This window comes from Morone saxatilis, unplaced genomic scaffold (assembly GCF_004916995.1).
Source record: "Morone saxatilis isolate NCDOM2014 unplaced genomic scaffold, NCSU_SB_2.0 Contig21, whole genome shotgun sequence".
Lineage (NCBI taxonomy): Eukaryota > Metazoa > Chordata > Actinopteri > Moronidae > Morone > Morone saxatilis.
Window position 1 is genome coordinate 19,191,698 of NW_023339774.1, and position 27,729 is coordinate 19,219,426.

The window sequence follows — 27,729 nt, forward strand, 5'->3', positions numbered from 1 at the left end:
ATAATTTCAATGTTTTGAGTTTGTATAGGATTTTTCTTTTTTTTTTTTTAGCTCAAAGCTACTCTGTACCTAAGTATAGACCCGCCAGCTTGGCTGCAGACTCTTAATCTTGCTCTGTCATATAGCCAACATTCAGATTTTCTGGTCATTAAACATTATTAGATGGAGTCATGTAGAACCCATCCTTAAAGTGTGAGATTAAATTCTTCTACCAGCTTTAACATGTTCAGCTCATCCACCCCCCGCTTCCTTGATTTGCTCTTGCTACTTTTCTATACTTCAAACCATATGCATCTCTCTCCACAATTTTTCTCATGACACCTTATCTGCTCTTGGTTCCTTGATTGCCTTTTCTTGCATAACTCACAATAAGCCACAACTACCCCCTTTCTCTGTTAACCCATATCACACCCTCTTCTTTCAGCCCTCCCACGCCTCCCACTCTGGATAGCATGCGTCATCCATACGCTCGGTGCTTGTTACTCGGGGTGAATGGAGCCAAGCCCTCTGTCATCCCCTCTGGTGATAGACCAGATTACTCAGTGAGAGTATTTATACATGAGCTGCCTGCTGCTATAGCAAAGGCTATGTGGGAGGCTGACAGTCTTGGTTGTGCATACCTCAAGTTAATGTGGGCGTGTGCGTACAAGCAACCATTTTCAATGAGTTGGAGGCAGAGGGTTGGCTGACCGGTCCTCCTTTGAGTCAACTTTTGACAGATTTCAAAGTTCCTCTAGGTAACCTTGCTTCATTATTATGATATCGAGAAGTATTAATTGTATATATTTTTGGGAGCTTGGTATAATTTATTTCCTATCATGACTAATTCCATGGCAGGCTATATTCTGAGTGGCTCCAAAAATAGTCACACCTACTGCACTGTCTAGAAAAGGCATCTTCATGCACACATGCAAAAATGTGCTCATCTGATAACAAAGACAATGGGTTGTACAGTGCTAACCAAATTTCAAAGAAAATAATGGCTGGCTTAGTTCCTTGCAACAACCTCCTAACACAAATATGTGCTCACACCCACACATAGTCTGCGCTGTCAGAGTAGGTCAAGGCCATCATAATTTTACTGCTCAGTTAGACAGAATACGCAGTGAGCGAAGGACTCAGAGATTATGTGCTGTGGCTGTGCTCAGATTAAGACGAGGGGGAGGAAAAGTCACATTCTCCTCATGCTCCAAAGAACAAAGCCTCTTTTGATCAAAACACATTCCATATTGCATACTGTACTTGGTGAAAAGGACTGTGTTGAGCCGAGACTCAAGCTATAAACATAATACATACATCCCTGTAGCAAGTTAAAGGACAGGTTTGCAACTCCTCCCCCCCTCCATCCCTTAAGCTCCCAACCGGATTGAAAGATTTTCTGGCTTTTATGTCTCTTTATTTTGTGAGAGTTGAGAGAGTTTTGGATAAAACTAGCTAAGGACGAGCATTGCCAAAATCATGACAGATTCATGGCTCACATCTTGCAATTTTATCTTCCGCTTCAACCCTAATGAGTGTACTGCATACCCACAACATTGAGCATCATTTTGCTTACCTATTGAAGGCCAGAATAAGTGGCAGACTTCCTACAAGAAAGCAGAGAAATGGGGAAATTAAAATAACAAATTATTGCAGGATTCTCTCGGGTAAGGGAAACCTTTTAAAGGGATTCATATGTCTGTTTTTATTTTTTAATCAATTGGGACTCACACTCATTCACTAAATGGAAACTCATTGTCAGTGATCAGCTGTAATCTATATGCAAATTAGAAAACACACTGACAGCACAATACTTTGGAGGAAATAATAGAATTGAGTGTGCATGAAGCAACCCACGGCCGTTTTGAAAGGTCCTTCTGCAGCCTCTGCACTGAAGAGCTGTTGTACATCTACTGATACTGCTGGAAAGCTTTTACTCTGTGAATGGCTCACTGTTGTTTCCTTTAGATGAGATTCTGAACTGGATATTGATTTTTAAGTGCAGTTTGCCAAAAAACTCAACCTGGATGTTATTGACGTATTTTTTGTCTATTATTACAGTTTGCTTTATTTAGAGATGTGAGAAGCTGTGATCAGGGCAAGACGTACAAGTGTCACGCAGCTTTCCAGGAAATGTAGGGTGCTAAACCTACAAAGGCCCTATTTTAGTGCAGTCCATTTACCATTTACTATAATCGTCAGACAAAAAAAGACCAGGTTGAAAATTCTGAAACTTTCTTTTTAAAGAAGGTTTTTGCAAATGTGTTCACCCCAAAGTCGTGGCTGTTTTGATCAGATCTCTAAGTATTTGTGTCTGACTGTTGTTCTTGGTGACATTTATCACACATCTCTCCGTCAGGACCATTTTGCTCTCTAGTGGGTGACTGCCCAGTTATCAAACAGAATACAGAATACATTAAGTTCACTGCATAAAAAGACATCAACATGGTCGCTTAATTGAGTTCTTTGCTTCCTTGTGGCTTTTTTGTTATGATGGCGTTGTTGACACTGCTGCTCCACCCTATTATGGCCTGCTCTTGCTCGTTATCACTCGAAAAATACATCCCCATGTAGTTTTGATTGGCTGGAGGTGTTTATGATCTCATCATTCTTCCTCATCAAAGCTTAAGTCATTGTTCCCCCTGTGTTTTTGGACACAGTCTGCTGACAGTGATCTGTCCTGTGGAAGGAGAACACAGAACAGCATATGAGTGATGTTCTCACAATTTAAGACTGCAGTCACATGGTCATGGATCAGATGCACAGATCAGATATCAAGATCAATGTGTGTGTGTGTGTGTATGTTTTAAATTAGTGTTTATTTTCACACTGATAAATACATGTTACATTTGACACTTAAAGCAGTGTATAAGAAGCACCAAATGCTTACCTCCTCAACTCCTAATCCTCTTCTGCCTTTTACATATCTCTCTGTTTTCCCTCTCCAGTGCCTGAGGATGTCCAAGCGGAGCTTTTTTGTTCGTCTGGTGCCGTGCCGCTGCTTGCGGGGTGAGGAGGAGGCGGTAACATCGCTGGACTACTCCCACTGCAGCCTGGAGACTGTTCCTAAGGAGATCTTTAGCTTTGAGAAGACCCTGCAGGAACTCTACCTCGATGCCAACCAGATTGAGGAGCTGCCTAAAGTAAGGCACACACACGGATGCATATAAACTTTATATTTCTACTCTACGTATCCCAATTACAATTTATAAAACGTTAGTGTCCTCTTGAGTAATACCATAATGTAGTTCTAAGTATTGCCTTGCTGTGTGCTTAACTAGTTTATCTCCATTGGAAAGCTAGCATTGTGCACACTCATTCTTACTTTGTGAACTCGTGTTCATTTTGTGAGAAGAGCATTTGAATGATGCAGTTGAGATTGGAAGTCAATCAGGACATAATATTTAGTAATGTCTCACCAGAGAAGGTTGTACCGACATCTGGTTCAAAAGTGCTTTAACTGACTTAAGTGACAGTCCTCATTGGAGTAGAGTATCGTTGTGCCTGGCTCGGTTTCTATCACTCCTCTCTGCTTGCATTACAGTTAGTTTTGTGGTTTGAGGTCATTTTAAGTTTGCAGTCTACAAGCTGTGACCCTGCTCTGTGTACAGTGAGGCAGCTCAAAAACAAAAGCGCATCGCTTCGACTGACAACATTTTAGGGGGCAACCCTATGGCCAAACATACACTTCTTAATTAAGGACTATATTATCTCTTCTCTCTCTTTCTCCACCAGCAACTGTTTAACTGCCAGTTACTCCATCGACTGAGCATGCCAGATAATGACCTATCAGTGTTGCCGGCAGCCATCGCAAACCTCATCAATCTCAGGGAGCTTGATGTCAGCAAAAACAGTAAGCAAGCTTCATCTGTTCTTCAGAAATGTCATTATAATGTGTCCGTATATTTGCCTGGCAGGTAAAATAAGTCATGCAAAACTGTGACTGTAGTCATGGGTTCAGTGACGTGTGTTCAGATGTGTGACGTGTGTTCAGATGTGTAACATGTAGTTGTCCTTGTGTTGTCATCTGTCACTGTTATTGACCAACCAGTAAAAGAATAAAAAAACAAAAATAAAACTTCCAGGAAAGAGTTGCATAATTGAAACTGTGTGAAATTGCTTCAAAGACAGTCTGGGGTATAATGCCACTGCATGTTTCATTTACCACATTTCATTATGTCACAGCACTGCATGACTTAAAACCCCTGATGTGATGGATAAAGGAAGTGGACAAGCTCAGACCTGCAATATATTAGATATTATGTAACGCAGAGTAGGAGCAGGGACAAAACAGAGCTAGATGAAGCACCTTAGAGTCACACAAACTGTGAGAATATCTGTACAAGGTGCTCAACTCAAAGTGTCTTGTCAGCGGTTTCAGAGAGTGGGAAGCGACAGCATTTATCAAAGTGCGACATTTAGCTCTTTGAAGATAAACATTCACACTGTTGAATATGATGGACAGCTTTGTACTAGGAGTCCTTTCAATTTTGCCTGTTTGATGAAAACTTTCCGCTGTCAATGTTGTTCTAGTCTGACATTTAGAACAAAAAACAGCTGCAGATTAAAGCGTCTGAAGGCTTGACTGTTCTGTTCTAATGCCCAGCTGCACATAAAATCAATCAGGTGTGCTATTTTAAAAATGTCTGTATTTTCATAACATCCTGTTGCATGCAAAGAGTTTTGCTTCTAATAAGTCATCAGCATTACTTTAATTTGTGGAAGATGTTCAGTTCAGTGCTCAAAGAAAGTGGCAAAACTGCAGGTATATGATGGTTGATCATCACTGTATAACCTTGAAGCTAAGCAGAACAGAAAGGGAGTGTGCGTACTCAGCAAAACCCTTTCATGGATAGAGAAAGGTTAAAAAGGTAGTTCTAATATAAATTAATGAGTGCACAGGACGGCCTAGATTAAACAAATGTTGAAGGATGTGGTGGTGTTTTCATGAACCAGAGCTACGTGTCCTGTGTTGACATTAAAAGTAGCTTATCCTTCTTCACAAAGCACCCTGAGCTAAGTGTTGTGGACACAAAACAAAGTGGTTGGAAATAAACCTACAGACTTGGTCACGTTCCCTTTCTTGCAGTTCGCACATTGTGGATGTTTCATGAGAACTTGCAGACTATCACTCGGTGGTCTTTTATTTTATTTTTTTTTTTCTTCCCCTCCTGCTCTTTTATTATGTCACCGCGAGCACTCTTCTCTGTGCTTGTTTAAAGAGGAAAGGTGCATAGCCACTCTAAATGTATCTTGAGCACACACAGTTCAGGCAGAGAGCCTTCCTGTTTGTACTCACAATCCACGGAGTACTCACAATCTACCTGTGTTTAACATTCACAAAGCTTCTCCTGCTAAACACAGGCAAGATGGCTTGCATTATCCTTCATCTTTTTGGTTTTGAAGGGAGTCATTTGTTTTGTGTCAGTGGTAATAAAATGGTGGAGACACAACATACAGATGTTGAATTGATGGTGTGCAGTTGTTGTACTTTTTTAAAATCTCTAATGGCTTTTTTATCTGCCATTTGCCATTTCTCTCTAGGTATCCAGGAGTTTCCAGAAAACATAAAAAATTGCAAAGTCCTAGCTATTGTAGAAGCCAGTGTGAACCCCATATCCAAGTGAGTACACCCTTGTATATTAGCTTTTCAACTTTCAATTAAATCCATTCTGGCTTTATACTGCACATGCATTTTGGGTTTAAGTATTCTATAATTGTCAACTTCAGATTCAACTTTGTCAGGCTTTATGTAAGTGATTCTTATTCCCGCATGTGTTTTCAGGCTCCCCGAAGGCTTCACCCAGCTTCTGAGTCTGACGCAGCTCTACCTGAATGATGCCTTCCTCGAGTTCTTACCAGCCAGCTTTGGCAGGTCAGTGTTGTTCTCCAGTTTGGATCAGGATACAGTTGTTTCTCATTAAGTGTATGTTTTGTTTGAAGCCACACACAGTAGTTGTTTGGGTCGTAACACTGACATGGCTGTGGTACCATAAAGTTGATCTGATTTTGAATCTAATGTTAGAATGACAAGAAGAACTTCTTCAGGGTACCACTTCCATGATAAACATTTGTAAAGGCAACCACTTAAATCATGGCTCCAATTTTAAAACATAACCTTCTTCCTAAATTCACATTCAGAAATGCAAAGCAAACAAGCAAGATTTACTTTTGTATGTATAATATGTATAATCTACAGTAGAGCAAGGTGATATGTTGACAAAATATCCACATTATAGTGACAATTCTGACATTTTGGATACAAATAGTAAGTTTCTATTTGTCAATATCATTCAGCCCTTGCTTACAATTTATAGTTTTAAAATTTTTATTAAGGCTTTCATTGTATATTATAGGATGACTTCACAGCTAAAGTACATATTTTATTTGACCAGCATTAGATTTTCTTCTTTTCATAACACCAGTCTTTAAAGCAGTAATAATAGATATTTTTATAACGATGTGAAACGATGTGATTAACCTACAGAAGATCTGAATCTGCAGCTCTCCTTGGCTTTGCAAAGCTTTATAGCAAGTTTCAGCTCATTATTAAGCTGTCTAGCCCACAACTTTACTGTTTTGGTTCACTGTCACAGCTCTCAGTGTCATTGTCAGCTGCAGCAGTTTCAAGTGACAGAAAACACAGTACACTACCTGCTCAACACCAAACTGCAGACATATCCAGTTCTAAACTAACTGGTGACCATAGTGTAACGTTTAACCGCTAAAGAGGCAGATATTCCCTTCAGGAGCTGGTAGAGACCAAAAACTGAGGTAAACGAAAGTGAATATTGGACTGACATTCATCAGATGTTTAGGAATATGTCTCCAAATGAATGATGATGTTGCTCTGTAACTGCTGCATGTGTAAATGAGCAACTGTTTGCCAACAAATTCACCATATCAACGTAAAAGGTCAATGCTGTGGCATTTCCATTGGGCCACATTGCAGATTTAACAGGCTTTTTAGCTAGGAAATGACACAAAAAAGCTCTGTTGTATGCCTCATGTCAAATTACTGTTTTGTTGTACTTATTTCAGAATATTTCAGATTCCGATTCACAATGATTTCACAAATTCCCATCTGTTGTTTTTAAGATGTTTCCTTTGTGAAGTCTGAACAGGCTGTTTCATCAAACCAGCAAGATCAGTCACACACATATGGTTTGTAGTTTACACAATAGGTAATAGTTAGCGTTGAACCTTCCGATTACACAAAACATATGATGTGTTAGCCACATAGGCCTGTTTCATCTCACTAATGCCTCCTCTCCTCCTAAAAACCCACTTTCTCTCTTAAAACTACATCTGCTTTCTGTATTGTCACCCTACTTTAGTACTATATACAAGTATACGGGAATATAATGTTTTGATTTGGCAAATAAAATTACCACAAAAGTTCTTGTCATGTAGCTGCACATTGAAGCTGGTTAGTAGCAGAAAATGCCTGCAGAGGATATCATGACTGCAATGGTTCAAAAACCCATTCCACATATTACTGCTGTGAGGTAAAATGTGATGAAGGTGTCTCTACTGGGAAGGTTTCTACAGTATGAAGGTATATTGTCATTGTCATACTTATCAATGATAACATTGGCTTTTTATTTGGTTGCAGGTTGACTAAACTACAGATCTTAGAGCTGAGGGAGAACCAGTTAAAGATGTTGCCAAAGTAAGTGCTTTTTTACTTCACATGTTTTCCAAATCTCCAATCTACAAAATGTTCATTTGAATTACAAAATAAAGGAGCAGCATCACTGTGAGTCCAGGTTGTGTCATGAAGCATGTCAAGAGTTTTTATCCTTACTTCCTCGTTGTCTCCTACCTCTCACAACCCCTGCAATGTCTCTGCTGCGTCCTCCATCCTGTCTCTGTTTTTACCATTCACTTCGCTCAACTCTAACTGTAGTATTAAATTCCTCGATGTTGCATAAGAACCCCCCCTTTGCTTGGCTGCTTGCTGTGGCAGGTTTTATAACCCTCTCGTTATTTCACCATTGGAGAAGGTTACAGTGCCGCTGGGAGACTAAACGTCCCATGAGTATTTGAGAAAGCTCCAGGTGATTGGGTGGAAGTTACTTACTCTGTCTGTCTTCTTTCATGCTTCACTTGCTGTATCATTTCATTTTATACCCTTCCCATTTTCTCAGCAAGGCTGCGTTTCCCTGTTTGCCTTTTTTGTCCTTCCTCCCTCTGGCTGAGTTTCCTTTGTTATCTCACTCACTTTCCTTTTTCTTATTTTTCACTCAATGACTGACGGGCCAGCCGGTGTATAAAGTGCAGTGCTGCAGCTCAGAACGGATCCTCGCTTCTCACTGTGTTTATGTGACAGAGGCCAGACCTGGTAAAGGCTAGAGCCTTGACAAAGAAAAGGACTAATGATCGGGAACGTTGCCAGAGAAACACACAAGCATTTCAGAGATGTAAACAAATGTGTGCGTGCACAAAGGGGCGCAGCAGAAACCTTTTCAGGGCTTCCACATAGAAAGCGCAGGCCCTTTTCTCTCTGTGCATAGAAACACACCAAGCACATGCAGGAACCAAATGCGTCTCGGTATTTTAAAGAAGGATGCTGTGTTCCTCACAACTTGAGGTCATAAGCCATAGTGTGTGTTTTTCACTGGTAAACTCACTTTCTAGATGAGCCAGCACAGCTCATTCTGACCCCTTTCAGCTCACATGGGGGTCGCCGGATTTCTTGCCAACTTTTGAGGTAAGAATGTGCCAAAGCTTGCTAAAGCACATCAGCATAATTAATGTTTTCATATTGCAGCAAGTACTAAAAAACAATCTCCAAAGGGCTTAAATCATATTTATAATTTCTGCTGTATGTCTTACATTCTCATTTTATGAGGAGCACCTAAAAACAAAACAGACTCCGCAGTAGTGGTGGTGGGCCTCTGCTTTCCATTCCTGTACTGATGTTTTAAGGAAACACAGTTCATCCCTGTTGGGAAAGGATCATCATATCTTTTCCCACACAGAACCCATTTCATCTCCAGTCATGGTCTCTTGCTTTGGTTTTGTGAATCGCTCTCAGGGCATTTCTGATTTGAAACAACAGTTTTGGAGTCCTTATCTTACTTGCAAGTTGATTTGTGTGTTACAATTCTTTATCTTGCCCGAATTATACAATTAAAACACTTGACCCCGGTGTGTTTTATGAATCGTTCAGAGTAATGTCCTACAATCAAGGACACTCAAACAATGGAAAGAACAACAAGTGAACCATGTATTTTGTTTTACTCTTGCAGATCTTTTGGAGACTTTGTATGCAAGGATGTGACGCCAGTTTTAAAAAAGAGTTTTGTATTTTTTGTGAGATCTACTATTTGCTGCTGCCACAGAGTTGTAAATGCCCTCAAACGCATCTTGTCAGTAGATTTTGAGGAATGATTGTTAACTATTGCTGCTCTGAATGTCAAACAAAACCTTTTTCTAAGAATATTTCACCCCCAATTTTTCTGTCACTGGTGATCAGTTAAATATAGTAAAGACTGTAAGCAGTTGAATAGTCCTGGTTTTTATCTGCTTGTTTACAGTGTAGCAGAAAATGTGAGACTGTGACCTGAATGTGGAGAGAAAATTCTGGAGCAAGGCTTAGGGCTAGCATACGTCACATTTTCCATTATTTAAAGCATATTTCTGTCACGCCTGAGCTCTAAAAGGTATTTATTTCCTTGTAAAATTATTCAGTGAAAGGAGCAAAGGCAGAGCATGTATGCCATCCAAAATATAACATGAAAATGTTTTGCTTTTTAAAGCACATGGCCAACATTGCTTATAATCCTGGCTGTTTCCTTTGTCCAAACAAAGGGTGTCAGTTTAGTGTTTATTTTCAAATTCTCCACTTGTGAAAACTAATGTAGTACGTGTGAATTGATTTACCCGTTGAATTTAAGATCTCACTCCCTGTCTGTCCTGTGTGTCTACAGAAGCATGCAGAAGCTCACACAGCTGGAGAGGTTGGACCTGGGGAGTAATGAGTTCACTGAAGTGGTGAGTATCTGTCAGTCGGTCTGTCGATGCCCAGGGCTTTCTTACCTTTCTGGTTGTTACCTCACTTCCTCCTTCCCTTTTTTATTTTATTTTATTTTATTTTATTTTATTTTATTTATTTATTTATTTTAAATCTGTTCCCTTTCCTTTTCCTCCTCTGCTTTGTTTTGAAATGGAAGCTGTTTTTTAAGTGCACTTAGGATAAGAGCTCATTTGTTTTCTCTGAAAGATAGCATTCATTAATACATGATAATCACAGTGGAATAAATAAATGACCTTTATGATTCATTTTTAGCTTGTTTGTGAGGTTAAGCTCTTCATCCTGTCTCTGCCCAGCAGAGACACACACACACACACACACCTTAAACACTCATACACACACATCCCTATCACTTAACCTCCTTTCTCCTCTTTACATCTACAGCCTGAGGTGTTGGAGCAGCTGAGTGGAATCAAGGAGCTGTGGATTGATGGGAACAGACTGTCGTTCTTACCTGGGGTATAATTCATTCCTATACACACACTTTCAGTGACTGCAGTGCCCCAAAACCTCCTATTGAGATTACTTCCCTTGATATTCAATCTCTGTGTCCACTTCAATCTTCATCAAAATGAACTGCAGTCAGATTGCATCAGACTTTCAGCCCTCTGAATACCAGCAGAGAGGGATCTGCAGTTTAGAAATGTTTCTCTTGCTGAATGAACTTAGAAGAAGGATGAACAAATAGAAAGAGGAAATGCAGGTTTGCACATGTCCCAGTAATAATTCCTTCACAGCTGCAGGGTTTTTTTATTATTATTTTCCTTGAGCATAATTAATTTATAATGATGTTTTGATAGTCCGAATGTGTTGTATGAGATTCATTTTTCATCCAAATGACCAGCTTGTTTGTAACTGGGTCATAATTAAAGCATTAGTTCTGCTGCCAGCATTTCAACAACATCAACTGTAATCACAGTCTGGCCTTTTGTAAGCAATGACGTTGTCAGGAATATAAACCAAGACTGAATACAGCAACTGTTTCCTTTTTATGTAAAATATCTATTTTCAGTTTTTGAAAATGAAATAATTATGTGATAATATCATGTCTGGGATGCTCCTACCTAAGTTACTTTACTTCACTGCTCAGGATGTTTTGGGGATTGTTTTAATCCACTGATTCTGTTATCAACACTACCATTGCCTAATCCTTGGCATAAATTAAGACAGGATAATGAGATATCAGTGAAGATTCTGTCTTTTCTGTGTCCTTTTTATGTATCCAGATGATGGGTATGCTGAAACAGCTGGTATACCTGGATGTGTCCAAGAACAACCTGGAAATGGTAGATGAGCAAATCTGCGGCTGTGAGAGTCTGCAGGACCTTCTGCTCTCCAACAATGCCCTCACACAGCTGCCAGGCTCCATCGGTGAAGATTACAGCACACACACACACACACGTCTTACTTGAATAACATCCATTATGAAAACACCTAAAGTCTCTTTTTAGCTATTGCCAAGGCATTTTTCATCTCTGGGTCCATTATGAGGTTGTTTTTGTAAGCATCTAATTCCCATAGATGATGTGACTGCATAGCTGAAATACATTTTCATTATATTTAAAGTGCACCAACTTTCAAAAATAATACTATAATAAATCATCACAGAAGCTGTAATTACTGTTACAATATACAGTAGTCACAGTTTTCCACAGTTCAGTAGTGCCAGAAGATGTTGAGTTTTAACCAAACAACTAGCAATATTATGCCACACATGGTTTTACAACATAGAAATAGTTATATCGCATAACTGCCCTTTTCTCAATATGTCTTTGTTCTCAGATACTGTGGAGACATTTTTAGTTTTTGCCTTTAACACAAATGTGATCTTAGTTGTATTTACTCATTCCCAATGCCTATTCATCAAACTGTGAACAGACTAAACTGAGAATCTACTTTCATCCATATTAACTTGTATATAAAATATTTAAATTAAGGATTTAATGTGATAACTTTCTTTAAGTACTGTCCATGAGTTAAGACCAGGCTAATTAAATCCGATGAGTCCAGATGCACAGTGCCTTAGAGTCAGGCTTGATTACTGCTAAACTGATAATTGTATTGATGACGGTATGAATTAATCCAATTAAATGCTGTAATGGATATTTCTCTTTTGTAGTGCAACAGAAAGTGATAATCAGTAATTGCTCTAAGCTGCATCTCTCTAATTTTCCATCTTTTTTTCCTCTTACTATAGGCTCACTGAAGAAACTGACTGCACTGAAAGTGGATGAGAACCAGCTGATATACTTGCCAGACTCCATTGGAGGGTGAGTGTTACAGCAGTAGCTTTGAATATCTGCAGAATAAACCCTGAGATCAGTGGATTATTGCGCTTTTTTCATCTACCATCCACTGATCGCATAAGACGTCTGTCTGGACAAACCACATATTCCCATTAAACATAATGTGTTCCGATGCTTTATTTGTTTTGGTCTAGTGCTGATAATATTGAGTAACTGTATTGATTTATGGAAACTGAGGTTTGCTTTATTGTTGAGGGGTCGATAGTAATCTTGGGCCAGATAATCCTCCAATACAGTAGATTAAATCAGCCGTAGCTGTTCTCAGATTGATATTGTCTCCAGCAGACCAGTAAACCCAGCTGCTGAGGCTGTAGTGAGCGAGCCAGATCCACGTCCTGACCCTTCATCTACTCTGAATTGTCGTTGGCCAGCACAAACATTAGGCGCCAATGTAATCCTTCTACTTTTGTATTTATTTATTGTATCAGTACAATCCCACATCCACGAAAGAGACAGATCTACATTTACTGACAATACCTACTGCAGCTGTTGCAGTTTTGTTTTCTGTCCATTGTTTCCAAACAACAAACCGCCTTCAATTATTCCGTATGTTAGAATGTGTCTCCTTGTGTAATTTGACACAGATTATGTGACAAAGCCTATGGTTTATCTTAATCCCATGCAAGGATTTTAGCTTAAGCAAGATGATTGCCACCCCCCGCTCCCATTCATATGTAGCTGATTTTATTCAGTCCTATGTGCGGTGCGGAGTGTTGTTTGTCCCTGTTTTATATTCAGGAGAGAGGGGTCAAATGTGTTTAGAGTTGTGTTTTGGAGTTCAGTGGCACTATAACACAGTAGCTGTCCCGCAGGTCTTTTTGCATTCATCTGAATCCCCCGATTGCATTTGCATTTTTCCGTCAGCAGAAAGCCCCAGCTGCACAGCACTTCTGTGTCAGCATGGGTTCAGTTTGAAATGTCGCTACTTTATGTGCTCTGACGCTTTTAAGATCCACCAGTTTTGTTTTCAGCATCATTCAGCCATTTCTTGTCTTTGTATCTTTTGAAGGGGGGTCCAGCCCTGTTACAGTCCTATTACATAGAAATTCGGAAGCTTCAGTCTCTTGCTGTAATAAACATAAAAGTAGGTTGGTTGATTGACCTGGTTTGACAGACAGGAAGATTTAGTCCTTATTTTGCCACTCTTGCATTTTAAATCTTTGACGTGTAGTCTGATGTAGCAGAATTAAAGCATCACTTCACCTATTTTTACTTGTCATAAAAAGTACTATTCAGCCTGTGAAAACAGTTGTATAATTTATTTTGTGGCTCGGGAGGGAGCTTTCCACAGTTTGATAAAATATGATTAGTTATCTTGGCTTGGACTTGGAGACAACATATTTATAACAGAAAACCTGTGCTACAAACTGTGGATGTGGGGTTTGAAAGATAAGGAGCTTCTAATAATAACATACCATTAGCTGCGTTATGGGAACTGTAGGATTTTCGGCACTTGACCCATATCAGGGATTTAAGGTCCCAAGGAGATTAAAGGTAATCTGTCTTTTAACAAATTCTCCCAACTTTATGGAAACTAATAAATCACTGGAGTATGCCTTTAACCCTTTACCCCTAAATGTTTTTCACATACTATGTACTGTATATATAATAATTAGATCACATGATTAAATTCCTCCTATCTTTGTCTTCCTTATTCTCTTTGAATCAGGCTGACATCTCTGGATGAGCTGGACTGCAGTTTCAATGAGATCGAAGCCTTGCCGTCGTCCGTCGGCCAGTGTGTCAGCATCCGTACGTTTGCTGCAGATCATAACTTCCTTAGCCAGCTTCCCCCTGAGGTGAGTATGCACATTAGAGTGAATATGTGTGTTTGTGGAGATGTGTTAAATGGTGTGACATGTCAGTCTGCTCATCTGTAACAGCTAGCATCGTTGGCTCACGGCTCTCTGTCCTTGCTTTCTCTCCCCTCACAGATGGGCAACTGGAAGAACGCAACTGTGCTCTTCCTACATTCCAACAAGTTGGAGTCTTTGCCTGAGGAGATGGGTGACATGCAGAAGCTCAAGGTCATAAATCTCAGCAACAACAAGTGAGTTTGAACTGACAGTGACATATTGAGGTCAAGTTTAAGAAGAAACGTTATTTTGGTTTTTTTTTCTGTTTATTTTGGATTATTGATGTCTGAAGTAATTTTAAAAGTGCTGCGTTTTTAATATATTGTAAATGTTTGAGTTAGTCAGACAAACAACGCATTTAAAGCATTTCACCATTTTAATTTTAGAAATGAACTGATTCATGAACAGATTAACTGATAGAAATAATTGTTAGTTGCAGCCGTCGTTATTTTAAAGGCATTCCTGCTGCCTTGCGTCAATCTAGTATTTCATTATGAACTGCATAACTGTGAAAACAAATGAAAAAAGAGCACGTGCACACACGCAGTCTGAAACATAACCTGATAATTACATCGTGATCGAAGGGTCTTAATTCTGCCCAGAATGAAAATGGTTTGGTTTGGAAGCTACGGCCTGATTGAGGTTCTAATCACAGCTTTCATTCCTGGTGTCTGCTCTGTGCCAAATACAGTGAATAACTTTGGCTACGACCCCACAGCGCTGACATTTTATTAGAGAAATAATGAAATAGTGCTTCAGCCTAACTTTATATTGGGCCCTTGTACATTAAATTTACCTTACACGACGGATTTTTATTTTTTAGACTGTTTTGCAGATACATCAGTTTTTTTAGGTTGTTGGTTCAAGCTGACTGAGTACCTGTGTTGTTTTTGTTCCACTGCAGGTTAAAGAATCTTCCCTACAGTTTCACTAAACTGAACCAGATGACTGCAATGTGGCTGTCTGAAAATCAGGTGAGATTGCATGTATTACGTATAAATCACAAGTATAAGTGTTTCACAAAAGGTACTACTGAGTTCAGAGCTGTCAGAGGGTGATGTGTTCTATAGAGACTGTCATGGCAGCAGGGTACGTGACAACATTCAGCTGTAAATTAATCCAGCTAGGTCAGGTAGCGCACAGGAAAACGCATTCAAAATTCAGTAAACCACTTCCAGGACATTTGATCTAAACGTGCCAAATGGCAATGCAGGTCAGACTCGGCGATACACAAAACTCTACATTTTTAAAGTGTAGAAGGATCCTAATGAATGTCAAAAAATGTTATCCTTACCTAAATACTTGTTTAAGGGCGACAGTGTGGTAATCTAGAAGAGCCTGTCAAAACCTCTGCAACATGATATGACAGAAATCTGAGTGAGAAAAGGCAGCAGCAACCAGCCGGAAGTAAAGCACATGTAGAGAGATCAAGGTTACCAAGCAAGTTGTGGCGCTAGAAATTTGGACTGCTGCCTTAGCTAATGTGGCCCTTGACAGAACACAAGATAAGCCTATCAGAGGTGGAAACGTTTGAGTCTGTTCAGCTCATGTGTCAGGAAGTGGCTTGCAGTCCCACTTTGTCATTGCAGAGTAGCTTTGCATGGGAAAGGAATTCTCAAACCACTCGTATTAAGCTTTCCCAAGGAGTTTTAATGTTTAAGGTTGGAAACTACACTGCAGGTGTACGCTGGGTCAGCGTGTTTAGCTTTTTCCTGCTTATAAGTATTTCTCAACAGATTTGTTGACTCTCACCACATTTCAAAATCAATTATTCATGCCTTTTTCTCATCCTGGCTGGACTATTGTTATTTCAAATGCATGGAAAACTGCAGCCATTTCAGAATGCTACAGAAGAACCAGCCCTGTCCTAAAGGTACCCATGTCTCCCCCTGTCTAGCTGCCTATTGAATACTGAATAATATTTTAAGAAATTAGTTATCATTTACACCTTTCTTCACAATCACTCTCTTGCTCACCTTTGTGAATTCTTTGCTATAGTCCAGTATTGGAGGATTTTGGAGGCAATACTGATAATTCACACCACCCATAAGATAAATATGTATTTTTGGAAAGGTTCCCTTAAATGTGTTTCTTGAATAATTGTGAACAAGAAATGTACTTGGCAGGACATTTTACAGTAAAGAAATGAACTCTCTGATGGACAAACTATAGAATGGTGACATCTCTTGTATTTCTGACATACACACTGCTCAGCCTGACTGATTTATTGTTCGGGCTCCTAACAGGAAACTGTACAGACAGACTCCAAGGTCATATGATCAGGGCTCGATTGCTGTCCCTTGGTTCAAGACCAAGCTTTAGCTCCGAGGCTCTTAAAGGAACAGCCTTCCTATAGAGTTTTTTCATATCATGTCAGAAATTATGTTTGTGCAAACAGGCCTTTTATTGATGATTTTCAGAATTTTAGTTGTCCTTGCTTTTATTGACTTGTAAAGCACTTTGTGACACAATAAGGTGCTATGTACTGTATATAAATGAACTTGACTTGCTTATAATCAGGAGTGCGGCTCTTGTTGTGTTAAGAGGGGCAGAAATGAAACCCAGGAGAGGCAGTCCAACAGAAGCCACAGTACTGAAACACAGGGATACTGTTTGGCAGGTGTGACAATGATGATGAGGCCTAAGGGACATTGATGGAGGTTAAACCACTTCCATAAAGGAATGATTGACAGAAAGTGGCACCCAGATGTGCCTAAGTAGTGTCTCAGTCAAAGCAAAGCCAGTGGGTGGTTTGGAGAAGACTAGAGGGACAAACTCAGCTGGAAAGGACTGTGGGAAATTGGGGGGAACCACATTAATTTTGACAAAGCACCTTTGATTGCAGATAGCACACTCAAACCTACTTTCTGTCTCCCACAGTCAAAGCCCCTGATCCCTCTCCAGAAAGAGGAGGATCCAGAGACACACAAAACCGTGCTCACCAACTACATGTTCCCCCAGCAAATCAGGACTGAGGACTGTGAGTACTGTGCATTCATCAAGACTAAATTTCTCTTTTATATTCTTTCATGGTTGATCTGGCTGACCCTCAAACTGCAAATGTTTCTGACCTGTTTTCACCAATCAGTTCATCACAGCAGGGCTGGATATTAAAGATTCAAGCTTGTTAATCAATCAGTACTACCAGGCAATCGTACAATTCAAACAGCTTTACTTGTATGACTAATATGATCATTTATCAAAATAAAACATTAAGAGTTTATGGAAGTTGATGGTCCATACACAGTAAGAAACAAAAAAGTGGTTTTGTAAATGAGAACCTAACGGACTCATTTTCAGTTAAAGTAAATGCATTTTATGTCAGATTCTCTTGCACTGCCATGACTACTGCTACCATCTTTATAGCAGCAGTCCTATACGTGACCTGCAAGGATTACTGTATTCATATTTTATGAGGGACCTGAGACCAGAGCTGCAGACGAAACACAAGTAGTCTTCTTCTTGTTAAGCATCTGTTAGTTTGGTTTGGTTTCCTATTACACCAGACAGCTTGCACTGACCCTGTTTCGTCTTAGCTCTAGAGTAATTAGTGGTTTGAGATCTACATGCTTGAACTACTGCAATAGTAATGAGTAGCTTGATATTCGTGACGATGTCAGCGATGAATTGCCTTTTTTTTCCAATATAGTTTTTTTCAATGGCCAATGCCGATATCAAAAGACAAATCATGTATAATTCCATTATTCCATACACATTACAATCCAACATGTCCACAGGTTGTCTTAGCCAGAAAAGTGTTGTTTTGCATGGAATTTTTATAAAATTCAACATCAAAAAAACATCAGCCAATGCAGATTATCTCAAAATACCAGATAATCAGCCCGATTTAATAAGCCAACCGATTCTTAGGTCTATAACCACATCGCACCACCAGAAAATGCACCCATACAGGTTACTGTACGTGGGCTCTGTCCACTGTTTATCTCCCAGTCATCTGCTTTGACATTTCTCATATTTACTGTTTTGTCATGTTTCCTGAGAAGCTAGAATAACCTGACTGTCAGTGTCAGTCTGAGTGACACAATGGAGAGCAGATGCTAATGCAGAGTTTCAGGAAAGTAACGTCATCACAACCACAATCACCACTTCTGTGACATGATTGTCATAGTAATCATGGCCTTGCTTCTCCCTTTCTAACATGTAGTAATCAGACAGGTGTATGGCAAAGGAGTAAAATTGAATTGAATGCTTAGTCATGGCAAATCCTGCAAGAATGTTAGTTTTAATATTTTTGCTTTTTGTGTTAAACTTTAAAATAGACTGGAATCAGAGTGAAGCACAGGGTCAAGTCTTTTCAAAGTACTTATTTTTTGCTGTTGCAATTTATGAGAACTACAATTCCAAGTGTTAGTATTTCATTGTTGTATGGTTCAGGTGGTTCAACTTGAGTTTAAGGAGTTAACTCCTGAATTTCAAGCTCCTCTGCAGCACCTCCAGTTTATAGGCATGCCTCATGTTGTCTTTACGCCATCTTGTGGTCAAAGTCAGACCTGCATGAATTAAACACAGTGGGGGAGACTTCTAAAGCCTTAATTAAAAACAAATTAACAAATGATCCTCCTCCTGGTTTCTGCTTTTATTTCAGACATCCCCAACTCTGACTCTGAGAGCTTTAATCCAGCTCTCTGGGAGGAACAACGCAAGCACCGAGCTCAGGTGGCCTTCGAGTGTGACGAGGACAAGGATGAGAGAGAAACACCCCCGAGGGTTAGTGTCAAAACAGTTGTCCACATAATTGGGAAAAGGAAAAATGACTGTGGTAACATAGTTTACCAAACTGCAAGGACATTGTTGTAATCACACACCGTATTATTTTTTGCAACAAGCTTCACTTTGTTTCATGTAAGATGTGCCTTGTCCCATTTTCTAAAACAATTGACCAGGGGTGACCTTTGTATAGATGGTAAATGTGTCTATATATTGAATGGACCTCGCTCTTCATGTAATTGCTATTCAGCACTGACGTTAATCCTACTATCCCATTTCTGTCAAAACTGCAAACTACATAATGTTAATGGTAAGTTTGTGGGTATTTGTACTCCTCCAGGAGGGAAACCTGAAGCGCTACCCTACACCATACCCAGACGAGCTGAAGAACATGGTGAAGACAGCCCAGTCGGTGGCCCACAGGCTGAAGGAGGACGAGTCGGGTGACGAGTCAGGAAAAGATGCAAAACCAGTGGAGAGGAACCATATTGGAGTGCAGGATGTGGGAGTAAAGGTCAGTTTCAGCTAAATTAGATATTTTAAACAATCTTTCACTTTCATTTCTTGCCTATTTTGCCTCGATTTAGTTCTCCTTTAACAAATTGCATATTCTATATGCAAGTGAAGGAGCATTTTTAGTAAATAATTGACCATCCGTGCTGTTTTTGTCAGGTGATAGAGGCACCCTGTCCTAACGGCATGGCATCAGACATGGAGCCCCAAGTCTCTAACAACACACATGCCCAAAACCTCTCTGCATCAGAATCAAAAGACACTTCAGAGTCTTACAGCTCTCAGAAAGTCCCTCTCAAATCTTCAGGGGGCTCCATGATGAACCACGAAGACACACTGGAGGTACTACTAACATTTAGCACTCTAATTTATTTCACTATTTAACAAACAAGAAATACAGCAAGTGATTTAGGAAGTTTCAAATGCAACTTTAAGAAAATGATTGTTTGTCTTTAGGATTCTGAAGAGCTGTCTGATGAAGAGGAGGAGATGAAAATTGCAGAGATGAGACCACCTCTTATTGAGATCTCCATCAACCAGCCTAAAGTAGTGACTTTAAGTAAGGACAAAAAAGGTAAAGGTTTTGTTGAGTGATTTTTAAAAGATACTATTTTTAATGGAAATTTAAAGTTGACAAATGACATATTTCTAAATTAACAGATGACGCAGACTCTTTGCTGGATGAGACAGTGGCCAACAGCAACCAGAACAACAGTAACTGTTCGTCTCCATCACGCATGTCTGACTCCGTGTCTCTGACCACAGACAGCAGTCAGGACAACTCTCTGTGCACCCCTGAGAGAGAGGCAAAGATGCCATTTTTACCAAAAAGCCGGTTAGTGCCATTCTGCAGCCTCTTAATGTGGAGTAAAAAGGAGCGTCTGGCTCCTGCCGTTATTACAGAATCTGATGTGTCTCTTGTTCTATGTTGTAGGCAAGATGAGAACATGAACCAGCCTAAAGACACCACTCCCCTCCTCCATAATGGTAATGGATCTGAAACATCCCTTCAGGCCCTTTTGAAAACCCAACAGACCCCACCGGAGAAAATGGGAGACTACGACCTTTCCATGGAAGCCAGACTGGCCTTCATTGAGAAGGGAATTAACAATGGCATGGGAGAAACTTACACCAAGTGGGACCAGATTAATATGAACGTGTCCAAGTTGCCAACCGACAACATGGTTCAGATGGACGAGGTGGACAAAACCAAGAATGGCTCAGTAACCCGGGAGGACTTGGACAGCAAGCAGGGTTTTAGCAATGACAACATGGAGCATTTTCTGAATGGAAACCAGCAGGTCAGTGACTGCATCAATAGTCTGGGTAACAAAAGCCAAGGGATGAGAGTAGAGACATCTGCGGTGCATGTGGCCTCGACAGGCGTGACAGCCAGCAGTGACATGTCTCTGTCTCGCAGCACAGAGGAACTGTCTCCAGAGAAAAGGTGCCATCCCCCGCAGGTGATGAAGTCTCACAGCGTCAGCAACATAGAAACAGGAGGCTTGAAGATATACTCCTTTGATGGGGATAGTGACTCCTATGACACAACAGGAATGACTAGAATGGCTGGAGCCGGCCCTGGGCCAGGGGCTCAGGGCCAGAGCATAGTCAGGAGCAAGTCAGCTAGTCAGTTACTGAATGACCAGACTCTCCAGATCTACCCTGGCTCTTCTGCATCTTCATCAGACCTTCTCTCTTCCTCTAAGCCCCCTGCCAGCACCAGCAGATATCCAGTGTCCTCCAGCATGGCCATGGGCATCCCTCCTCCTCAGTACAACATACAGTACACAAGCAGTGCCATGCCTAAAGAGGGCCTCTGGGCCCAGAGGGCGCCCATGCCCCCAGAGCACCAAGGCTACCTCCCTCCTCCTCCACACTCACTAGCCAACACCAACTACTCCAACCGTAATCAGGCACCTCCTTACCCTCTACAGCCCCAGCAGAGGGGGCCTCCAATGGGTCCCAAACCTTCTGGGGACATGTGGACTAAGGAGAGACTTCATTCTACAGGAGGCCAGTCTAGAAGCAGCACTCTGCAGAGGCAAAGCAGCACTGCTTCCACAGCCTCCATGGGCGACCCGAGGCGCATGCAGGTACCTGATGGGGAATACATGACGTACAGGGACATTCACACCCTAGCCAGGGGGCCACTGGCAATGAGTCAGGCCATGCAGAGGCCCCTCTCAGCTCGCACTTACAGCATCGATGTACCCGGAGCTTCCAGGCCTCTCGGCGCCAGGCCGCAGCCCCACGAGCTTCCAGAGAGGACCATGTCTGTTAGCGATTTCAACTACCAGCACAGCAGCCCCAGCAAGAGGCCCAACACCAGGGTGAAGTCCGAGCACTCGCTGCTGGATGGGCCTGTACAGGTGTCAGGAGGAGTTGGCGCTGGAAGGGTGCCAGTTGACTGGAGAGACCAGGTGATGCGGCACATCGAGGCCAAGAAAATGGAAAAGGTAAAAAGTAATGAACTACCTGTTTTTTGTTGTCCTCGTCATTTCAGTTTCAGGGTGTAATTGATCTTAAGATTGTTTTTGTGGTGCCTAAGATATGATGTGTAGATCACACTTACGAGGCCAACTGTATGAATACGCTCATCCTTACAGAGAAGCACAACAAGGATATTGCTTTAAGACCATGACAACAACATGTGTGTAAGATAATATTTGGAAAGCCCAGCTTTTTGTTTCAACCAAACTACAAAAAGACATAACTTCTCTGTTCCCCATAGCCTTACAGATTGTTCAGTTATTTTTTGCTATATGGTATCTGCCTCTGAGATTTCTGATGCCGCCCTAATACAGTGCAGGTGAAAGTAATATTGTTTGTGCGACTTAAAAAAGCATTAGAAAATTGCATGTAAAAATATTAACCTGCAATGCGTCTTTCCAGAAACAGTGTCTCTGTTAATCCGAATAATCCGCAGACTGTCGGCACTGTGAATTATCCAGAGTAACATGGACGTGTTTCTTGGAAGAGATGATGCAGTTTAATTTTTAAATGTAATTGTTTCAGTGCTGTGAGCACCACAAACGCATTTCATTCACCTTCGTTTTGTAGGGGTTAGGAGTAGGGTTTGATGGCATTTCATATCATACATATTACTATACATCATTACATCAAGGGCATCAAATCTGAATCCACTTTGAAATCTGTCCATCAAATCCCTTCTCAAATCTTTTTAGGTAGTTTGTTCGGTGGGGAATGAAGATATCTTGGTGAAATATACAATAAGTATTTTCTAACTAGGTATCATACCTAAAACCACTGATATTCCACTGTGCTGAGAGTGTGCAGGGCTATGACCACATATGTTGTCACTGCACTGTGACATTCATTAATCTGTCCTGACTCATTTCTCTGCGGGGCTGTGCTACAGCTGCAGGAACCACAGACAGTACAGTAAAAACAACACAGTGGAAATATTAATTCTACCTTGTGATTCAGAAAAACTAAACAACTACATGTACAATGCAATTAACATTACCTGAAGGTGAACTGTTACTGCTCTGCTCCAGGTCACAGAATACAGTGTGACCGGCTATAGTGGAGCACTTAACATTCTTAAGATATCAAAAATGCCACAAGTTAGTTCGTTCAACATGATGGATGGTAGATACATATTTAATCTGTTGTGAGTATCCTCTCACAACTTTGGTGACTTTGTGAAGTGTATCCACACTTTTGAAAGTAAAGGTGGTCCAACCGTGTTCAGTCCATTAATCTAATTAACCATAATGTCGCTGAGTGAGCTGGTGTTTTTCTGTCACCAGCTTCTTTATTTGCGTCAGAAAGAGGCAGGTTATCTAGGGGACTCTTAAATCAAAGATTTGATAAGAGATTCATTTTGCAAAATACAAGGACTGGTATAGCTCAGCAGCCAAGTGGAACCAGCTATCAGAACCCATCCCCATACTGGGGTCTCTCAAAACCTCTGCAAATGAAACTGTATGTTAACATACTATTACAGATATTTGGGTGAATCTGCCTTTTTAATATGGAGTTGGAAGTTTACCAGAGCCTACTAACCCAGCTGTATGCCAAATATTTCTGATTCCCTGCATGTTTGTCTGTATATGCTGTAAATGTTGTCTTTTTTTATGTCAACACTCATTTGGTGGATTGCATGGCCACCGCTGACGTGTCTGTTGGTGCTGGTTGTTCCATGTCGTCCCTCTGTTCAGAATGCGCTGTCTCGCTCCTATAATTCCAATAACGCTCCGCTGAGCTGGTCTCACTACGGCAGCTGTAGGGATATGCATGCCAGCCAAGGGTCTCTGGTCTTTAGTGCCAGGGACGGACAGCCCTACGGCGCTCTGGGCTTCTGTGTGAGTACTGTGAACTTGAAGCTAGCTCCTGCTGCTCATTACTAAGCCAGGGCTTCCAGTTCCTGCTAGTTTCACATCCCATAGAAGATAAGAAATGTCTGTTTCCTTCTCTCCTCGACGTTGAGAAGTGATCACTGACCCACAGCCATCTTTCACTTGTCCTTTTATAGGCAAGTGAAAGTATGTCTCTCCTAACGTCTGATTTCTCACGACCACAATCCCTGTCTAGTACATATGATGTCTTCGTAGAGTGAGAAATTGATGGATTCTATGTTTTTTTTTTTTTTTGTGCAGCTCCCCTTAGTTTAATGCAATTTGACTTGTTTAAAAGGGGACTACTCATTTTTTTGTACCATCATTCATTTGGTTTAGTGGCTTTACGACGTCCAGGACCGAATCAGAGAAATACAGAACTGAAATCTGACTGACTTTTATCTAATTTAAGCAATAAATCTGCTGAACAACTTCTTCACAAAACATGCAGGCTGTGTAGCTTAATTAATTTTATCCACTATACCTGATTCAAGTAATGAGCAAGAAATATGTGTTATTGAGCAATGGGAGGCTTGTATTTCTAGAGACACGTTCACAGCAGGTCTGTATTTTCTCTGAATCCAGCTGGCACCCTGCGCTGTGACAGGCTTGTTTGAGGAAAATAAGCTTTTTCAGGCCAGTCTCTTCACGAAGAAAGCCTACCTTCATTTGTGTTAAAGTTAATAATCAGATATATAATATATAAGTCTCATGCATGGTACAAAAAAAAACCCATTTAAACACACCAGGGTCTTTTAACATCATAATCATTATCCCAGTGTGTGTTATCCCTTCACTCTGCAATACTCGCATCCTGTGATTGTAATTCATCTCAGCAACCATCATTTTCTTTTCCTTTAACTGCACTTTAAATCTTTATTTTGCTCATTTATCATCTCTACTTCACCCTCCGTTCACTTCAGAATCACTTCACAACCTGTCACTTTTGTGTGTGGGGATGAAAACTATGTTTGCAAAAGGTAAGTGGGAGAAGTTTGCGTCTAAGTGATTTTAGAGAGTGGGGTTTAGAATGTGTAGAAGAGGGGGAGAAAAAGTCTTCTGCACTATCTACAGATGTCTGAGAGTGTTGGGTAACCTGTTCCCTACTTAACATTTAAGATTCACTTTATCTCCAGAAAGCTAATATTCAGAATTACATGCTGCTTAGTGTCTGAATAGAAACTAAGCACAGTTTAATCTTTTTCATTTTAATCAGATCCCTTCCTTTCTTCTAAAGCAACACATTAATGCCTAATGTCATTACCACCCTTGACAAATGTTCATGGCAGTATCTAATTGTCTGTCTTGTCCATTATCCTTTGTTGTAAATGAGTTTCAGTGGAGTGAGGTTTGGGCACAGTGTTAATAATCATCACTTTCTGTCCTTCCAGGATGATGTGTTTAGTCCCCAAGGGCAGCAGAGCTACACCATGGACCCCCACAGAAAAGTAGGTTGAATACATGCAGACGTTTAGCTGCAGAGCACAAATGTGTCAAACGTTTTTCGAATTAGCCAGGAAATGATTTAGATCTGCGACCTCTGCAGATGCATTTTATCTGCTTTGAAGAGCTCATAATGTTGATGCAGTACTGTTTATCATCGTGGTTTTGTTCCCTAGGTGCCTTTGATGAACGGTCAGATGGGCACCACTGGTCGTCCCCAGATGAGCCAGGCGCCAATGGCCCGCCACCCTTCCAGAGAGCAGCTCATTGACTACCTGATGCTCAAAGTCTCCCATCAGCCCCAGGGGCCCCCACGCATGCCCCAAGACGCACTGCAGCATGAGGTGAAGGACGGTGTTTGTGTGAAATTACTTGAAGAAATACAGACCTGCTAGAAATGGAAGTTGATTTTGAGGATTTTCTCGGCTAAACTTTGATCAAAGGAATTGTTTAACATTTTGGGAAATACGCTGTTGTAACGAGAGTTAAATGAGAAGATGCAAATAAGAGAGTATTATACTCTCTGTTAAATTTCAAGCTACAGACAGCAGCTAGTTAGCTGAGCTTAACATACGGACTGGAACAGGGTGAAAAACCCTAAAGCTGACTGTAGCTTCATACTTAATGGACAGTCAATCAGTTTTTCAGTCGAATCTTTCAAGGGAAGTCTTTGAAACTTAGAGTTGTGAAAACCTGAAATTTGTGCTCTTTCACCAGAATTTTGTGTCATATTTGGGTAGAAACCAGTTCCCTAAAGGTCTGCTGTGGTTTTGTTATATATATAATGCAGGGAATATTGTGTAATTAACAGTGAATGACTGCGCATAAATGTCTGATGAAAGTATGTGGGTGTGTTTCAGATCCGTGTGAAAGTGGAGAAGAATCCAGAGCTGGGTTTCAGTATATCAGGAGGAGTGGGAGGCCGGGGAAATCCCTTTCGACCAGATGACAATGTAAATTTTTTAATACCACACTTAAAGGACCTCTTTTATATTCCATTCATATTGTATTATTTTCACAGAAATTGATTGGTTTTCCTGAGTTGTGCTGTACATCTATTTAGGAAAACATTCAGTACAACCTAGCTGCTTTTAATATATGTAATTAATATAGCATCATGTCATTTCAGGGTATATTTGTGACAAGGGTTCAACCTGAGGGACCGGCATGCAAGGTTCTTCAGCCCGGAGATAAAATTATCCAGGTATTCTGCTGTCTATATAAATGATCACAAAGATCCGTTGTGACTAGTTAAAGGCCTACTAGTATTTTAACTAACCAATGATTCTGTCTTTTCTCACAGGCAAATGGATACAGCTTTGTGAATATCGATCATGGGAATGCAGTGGCCCTCTTGAAGACGTTTCCAAACACTGTGGATTTGATAATCATAAGAGATGTACAAGCATAGACTCAACTGACCTCTAAAGGCTTGGGGACACGAGAAGGAGAGACGAACAGAGATTTATGTTGACTCATATTTTTATACACAGAGGACACTGATCTGTTGATACCTGTTGGGACTATTTATAGTAGAGATCTTCATAGCCTTGATTAAACGGGGAAAACCACTGAATGTAGTGGATCCAAGTGAGACGGCGGCAAACCTCTGCAAGTACGAGTCCTCAAAAGGCCATCACTGTGGTATATATATTTTTATACAAAAGAAGCTGAAGATACGACCTGCTCTGAAGCAAATAATTACTGTGGTCTCTGTACAGATCATCTTTTTTCCTTTTTTATTTTTTTTTTTTTTTGTCGAAATCTCATACATACGTTAACATAAATTAGGTTTCATTTCTGCGGATTGACATGAATTGACCACTAGGGGGCAGGGCTCCATCCAATTTGCCTTTTTTTTTCTTTTTTTTTTTTGATGTTGAAACCATTTTTTGGTCTACCGTGGGATCTTTCGTGGAGGACAATGTTACGTGCTTTTCATGTGGAGACGAATGTAGATTGAGGAGGTTTGTCTGATTTTTTTTTTTTTTTTTTGCAAAATCAAAGAGTTGAGAAGAGGAAATGATCCACCCCTGCTTCCATTAAACCTGTGAACATCCTCCACCGTACAGACACTTCAGTCCTCAGTTCCTCCCAAATATCCTCACAGCAACTGCTCGGCATATCACCTAACCAGACCACTACCTGAGCTGTGGGGGGGAGGGGGAATCCTTTGCAATATAAATGAAATCACAGCTTTTTAGATGTTGAAGAAATGCAGTCTGCATGTGATCATTTAATGAGACTGGAATATGGAAAGGAAATTCAAACATTGGGGAAATGGGAGAAAGGAGGTGTAGTATGTTTGCTCAGCCTTAATCTGTTACCAGTCAGAAACTTTTGTTTGAAGCAAAGGTTTGACGGTTTGGGAAGTGCGCTTGTTCGCTTTCAGGCGATGCGTGAAATAAGAAGATGGAAGCGCTAGCAGTCGGCTAGCTCTAGCACAAAGACCGGAAACAGAGAGAAACTGTTATCACGGCTCTGTCCAAAGGTGACAAAAT

General features: G+C 40.6%; 1 protein-coding gene across 5 annotated transcripts in view; it reads left to right on the forward strand.

The window, feature by feature from the left end:
* erbin (erbb2 interacting protein) overlaps positions 1–27,723 on the forward strand; it is a 49,564-nt gene extending 21,841 nt beyond the window's left edge. For 2 of the 5 annotated variants that reach the window (XM_035667506.1, XM_035667508.1), the window contains exons 3-26: positions 2,928–3,122; positions 3,715–3,832; positions 5,524–5,602; positions 5,765–5,854; positions 7,595–7,651; positions 9,915–9,978; positions 10,403–10,477; positions 11,245–11,389; positions 12,216–12,288; positions 13,994–14,123; positions 14,259–14,374; positions 15,085–15,154; positions 17,061–17,160; positions 18,787–18,908; positions 19,249–19,422; positions 19,581–19,763; positions 19,878–19,995; positions 20,082–20,256; positions 20,356–21,880; positions 25,177–25,233; positions 25,405–25,572; positions 26,089–26,181; positions 26,358–26,432; positions 26,532–26,639. In XM_035667506.1, coding sequence (XP_035523399.1) covers positions 2,937–3,122; positions 3,715–3,832; positions 5,524–5,602; positions 5,765–5,854; positions 7,595–7,651; positions 9,915–9,978; positions 10,403–10,477; positions 11,245–11,389; positions 12,216–12,288; positions 13,994–14,123; positions 14,259–14,374; positions 15,085–15,154; positions 17,061–17,160; positions 18,787–18,908; positions 19,249–19,422; positions 19,581–19,763; positions 19,878–19,995; positions 20,082–20,256; positions 20,356–21,880; positions 25,177–25,233; positions 25,405–25,572; positions 26,089–26,181; positions 26,358–26,432; positions 26,532–26,639 — 4,101 coding nt within the window. In that variant the 5' untranslated portion in view covers positions 2,928–2,936. Of the gene's footprint in view, positions 1–2,927; positions 3,123–3,714; positions 3,833–5,523; positions 5,603–5,764; positions 5,855–7,594; positions 7,652–9,914; positions 9,979–10,402; positions 10,478–11,244; positions 11,390–12,215; positions 12,289–13,993; positions 14,124–14,258; positions 14,375–15,084; positions 15,155–17,060; positions 17,161–18,786; positions 18,909–19,248; positions 19,423–19,580; positions 19,764–19,877; positions 19,996–20,081; positions 20,257–20,355; positions 21,881–23,608; positions 23,753–25,176; positions 25,234–25,404; positions 25,573–26,088; positions 26,182–26,357; positions 26,433–26,531 lie in introns of those variants that run through there. The other 3 variants (XM_035667510.1, XM_035667509.1, XM_035667507.1) reach the window with 3 other exon arrangements.
* The last annotated feature ends 6 nt before the right edge of the window (positions 27,724–27,729 follow it).